This window comes from Callionymus lyra, chromosome 13 (assembly GCF_982586985.1).
Source record: "Callionymus lyra chromosome 13, fCalLyr1.hap1.1, whole genome shotgun sequence".
Classification (NCBI taxonomy): Eukaryota; Metazoa; Chordata; class Actinopteri; order Syngnathiformes; family Callionymidae; genus Callionymus; species Callionymus lyra.
The window spans coordinates 1,017,684-1,022,683 of NC_141830.1; the positions used below are offsets into that span (position 1 = coordinate 1,017,684).

Here is a 5,000-nt window from a genome sequence, read left to right on the forward strand (position 1 = left end):
AACTCAGATATATATATATTTATAAACTGTGTGTGTACACATATATACACATATAAACACAGACATATATTTATAAACTGTGTGTGTACACGTATATACACATATAAACACAGACATATATTTATAAACTGTGTGTATACACGTATATACACATATAAACACAGACATATATTTATAAACTGTGTGTATACACATATATACACATATAAACACACATATATATTTATAAACTGTGTGTATACACGTATATAAACATATAAACACACACATATATATTTATAAACTGTGTGTATACACATATATACACATATAAACACACATATATATATTTATAAACTGTGTGTATACACATATATACACATATAAACACACATATATATATTTATAAACTGTGTGTGTACACATATATACACATATAAACACACATATATATTTATAAACTGTGTGTGTACATGTATATACACATATAAACACACACATATATATTTATAAACTGTGTGTGTACATGTATATAAACATATAAACACACACATATATATTTATAAACTGTGTGTATACACATATATACACATATAAACACACATATATATATTTATAAACTGTGTGTATACACATATATACACATATAAACACACACATATATATTTATAAACTGTGTGTATACACGTATATACACATATAAACACACATATATATATTTATAAACTGTGTGTATACACGTATATACACATATAAACACACATATATATTTATAAACTGTGTGTGTACACGTATATACACATATAAACACACATATATATGTATAAACTGTGTGTATACACATATATACACATATAAACACACATATATATTTATAAACTGACGCACAATTATTATTTTATTTGTTTGTTTTCTTCTGTACACACTTAAACATCATTCTTTTTACATGTTCAATCTTTAAAACTCATCTTGATCATTTCTATGTTTTTTTTAATAGAAAAAAAACCCTGTTTATTTAAAACTCCTGAGATCATGAAGTCTTATCTGCTCAGAGCAGCTGCTGCGCATCTCAGAGCGCATGTTAGCTCGTTAGCTTGTTAGCTTGTTAGCTTGTTAGCTCGTTAGCTCGTTAGCTTCAGTCATTCCAGAGCAAAGTTGACGTCTTGAGGCTGTTCTGATGGCAGACAAAGACTTCCACTTCAAAGGTAATCGATATTTAATCAATATATGATCAAACTGGGTTGTGGTTGTTTTATATGAACGCTTTTTTGACTGTGATGCTAATTCGTTAGCTCGTCCTCGATGCTAACGTTTTCTAAGCTAACGTTAGCCGGAGCTATTGTTCCAAACTATTCAATTAAATACATTTATATGGATTATTATTATTGTTGAAGAATCGTTTCTCTTCTGAGGACCAGAACCCGAGGCGCGTCTGGTGGTCAGGGCGGCGCTGGCGCTGACCCTCGTCAGGACCAGACCCGCGGGGGTCAGCGCTGGAGGACACGCCGAGATGTTGAGCCGTCGGCTGAAGGACCAGGATGAGAGCTGGAGGAGTCGAGCCCAGGAGCTTCAGCGGGAGGTTCTGAGGCTCCAACGAGAAGTTGTGATCGCCAGGATCCAGGCCGGGTCCAGGAGCTCCAGGGCCGTCGTCACAGGTCCGTCTGTTCTCTGATCAACCTGTTGAGAAGATCCCTAGGGACCTGTTGAGAAGATCTCTGAGCACCTGTTGAGAAGATCTCTAGGCACCTGTTGAGAAGATCTCTAGGCACCTGTTGAGAAGATCTCTAGGCACCTGTTGAGAAGATCTCTCGGCACCTGTTGAGAAGATCTCTGAGCACCTGTTGAGAAGATCCCTAGGCACCTGTTGAGAAGATCTTTTAGCACCTGTTGAGAAGATCTCTCGGCACCTGTTGAGAAGATCTCTAGGCACCTGTTGAGAAGATCTCTAGGCACCTGTTGAGAAGATCTCTCGGCACCTGTTGAGAAGATCTCTCGGCACCTGTTGAGAAGATCCCTAGGCACCTGTTGAGAAGATCTCTCTGCACCTGTTGAGAAGATCCCTCGGCACCTGTTGAGAAGATCTCTCGGCACCTGTTGAGAAGATCCCTAGGCACCTGTTGAGAAGATCTCTCGGGCACCTGTTGAGAAGATCTCTCGGCACCTGTTGAGAAGATCTCTCGGCACCTGTTGAGAAGATCTCTGAGCACCTGTTGAGAAGATCCCTAGGGACCTGTTGAGAAGATCCCTCAGCACCTGTTGAGAAGATCTCTCGGCACCTGTTGAGAAGATCTCTCGGCACCTGTTGAGAAGATCCCTGAGCACCTGTTGAGAAGATCCCTAGGGACCTGTTGAGAAGATCCCTCAGCACCTGTTGAGAAGATCTCTGAGCACCTGTTGAGAAGATCCCTCAGCACCTGTTGAGAAGATCTCTGAGCACCTGTTGAGAAGATCTCTCGGCACCTGTTGAGAAGATCTCTGAGCACCTGTTGAGAAGATCCCTCGGCACCTGTTGAGAAGATCTCTCGGCACCTGTTGAGAAGATCCCTAGGGACCTGTTGAGAAGATCCCTAGGGACCTGTTGAGAAGATCTCTCGGCACCTGTTGAGAAGATCTCTCGGCACCTGTTGAGAAGATCTCTCGGCACCTGTTGAGAAGATCTCTGAGCACCTGTTGAGAAGATCTCTGAGCACCTGTTGAGAAGATCCCTAGGCACCTGTTGAGAAGATCCCTTGGCACCTGTTGAGAAGATCTCTAGGCACCTGTTGAGAAGATCTCTCGGCACCTGTTGAGAAGATCTCTGAGCACCTGTTGAGAAGATCCCTAGGCACCTGTTGAGAAGATCTTTTAGCACCTGTTGAGAAGATCTCTCGGCACCTGTTGAGAAGATCTCTAGGCACCTGTTGAGAAGATCTCTAGGCACCTGTTGAGAAGATCTCTCGGCACCTGTTGAGAAGATCTCTCGGCACCTGTTGAGAAGATCCCTAGGCACCTGTTGAGAAGATCTCTCTGCACCTGTTGAGAAGATCCCTCGGCACCTGTTGAGAAGATCTCTCGGCACCTGTTGAGAAGATCCCTAGGCACCTGTTGAGAAGATCTCTCGGGCACCTGTTGAGAAGATCTCTCGGCACCTGTTGAGAAGATCTCTCGGCACCTGTTGAGAAGATCTCTGAGCACCTGTTGAGAAGATCCCTAGGGACCTGTTGAGAAGATCCCTCAGCACCTGTTGAGAAGATCTCTCGGCACCTGTTGAGAAGATCTCTCGGCACCTGTTGAGAAGATCCCTGAGCACCTGTTGAGAAGATCCCTAGGGACCTGTTGAGAAGATCCCTCAGCACCTGTTGAGAAGATCTCTGAGCACCTGTTGAGAAGATCCCTCAGCACCTGTTGAGAAGATCTCTGAGCACCTGTTGAGAAGATCTCTCTGCACCTGTTGAGAAGATATCTGAGCACCTGCTGAGAAGATCCGATCTGTTGAGTTGAACCGAGGACCTTCTGAGGAGGTGGATCACGAGCCGCTGGAGCAACATCAGCTGTGTTTCATGCTGGAAAATTCTCTCGTCAAGGTCGTTCCATTGTCGCTCTGCAAACACTTGAAGTCGTACTTTTCTCTCGTCACCTGGCGACGCTTCCTGTGGAGCAGAACCTCCTCTGAACATCTCCTCTGAACATCTCCTCTGAACATCTCCTCTGAACATCTTCTCTGAACATCTTCTCTGAACCTTTTTCATCGCTTCGACCTGGAGAACAACCCAAAAACACATGACCTGCTACATTCTGGTCTCGTCTCTGCAGGTCCAGCTGACCTTCAGGGTCCATCCAGAACCTCAAGCCTTCCGTCTGGACAAAACTCTCCAGAACTCTTCGAGTCCGACGGCTCCTTGACTCCGGACCTCGACCTGTCGCACCTGCACACTCTGGCTCCGGCACAACCTGACCCACAACATCTGAACCTGAACCCCGACCCCCCTGACCACCCTCTGGTCCCTCACGGTCAGTTCCTCCAGGCTCTGTGTTCTCTGAACCGGGTCTCCGAGGGGGCTCAGGATCCCTGTTGGCCGGACGGAGGCTCGGTCCTGATGGAGACGGTGGTCCAGCTGCTGGACTCTGTGCTGCCGGTGACCTTGCACCTCCTCGCACCTCCGGACGTGATCCTAGAGGCCTGCCGGGTCTCAGTGAGGACCCTGAACCTCTTCTGCTCCGGGTCCGAGTGTGTGAGCGGCGTGAGGGAGGCGCTGCAGCAGATGACCACCACGCTGCTGGACACGGACCACAGCGGCCAGGTGAGAACTGAAGACCTCCAGGGTTGAGAAGGTCCATCAGGAACCTGAAGAGCTCTGCCTCGACTAGTACTTCATCTCTCTTGTTGATGTATTTAAGTATTCAAAGATGTATTTTCACAGTCATTATAATCCTATTTATATACATAAATAAATATATATATATATATATATAATATATTTAAGTATTCAAAGATGTATTTTCACAGTCATTTTAATCATATTTATATACATAAATAAATATAAATAAATATATATATATATATAATATATTTAAGTATTCAAATATGTATTTTCACAGTCATTATAATCATATTTATATACATAAATAAATATATTATATATATATATAATATATTTATATATATATATATAATATATTTAAGTATTCAAATATGTATTTTCACAGTACAGTCATTATAATCATATTTATATACATAAATAAATATATAATATATATATATATATAATATATTTAAGTATTCAAAGATGTATTTTCACAGTCATTATAATCATATTTATATACATAAATAAATAAATAAATAAATAAATATATATATATATATATATATATATATATATATATATATTTAAGTATTCAAATATGTATTTTCACAGTACAGTCATTATAATCATATTTATATATATATATATATTTTAGAATCATACATAGAATCATACATAAATAAATACATTATATATATATATATATATATAATATATTGAAGTATTCAAATATGTATT

General features: G+C 41.0%; 1 protein-coding gene across 1 annotated transcript in view; it reads left to right on the plus strand.

Annotated features, from left to right (window-relative positions):
- The first annotated feature begins 1,156 nt into the window (after positions 1-1,156).
- mei4 (meiosis-specific, MEI4 homolog (S. cerevisiae)) overlaps positions 1,157-5,000 on the plus strand; it is a 32,737-nt gene continuing 28,893 nt past the window's right edge. Inside the window, exons 1-3 of the mRNA XM_087806338.1 lie at positions 1,157-1,184; positions 1,398-1,634; positions 3,772-4,259. Coding sequence (XP_087662464.1) covers positions 1,157-1,184; positions 1,398-1,634; positions 3,772-4,259 — 753 coding nt within the window. The remainder of the gene's footprint in view (positions 1,185-1,397; positions 1,635-3,771; positions 4,260-5,000) is intronic.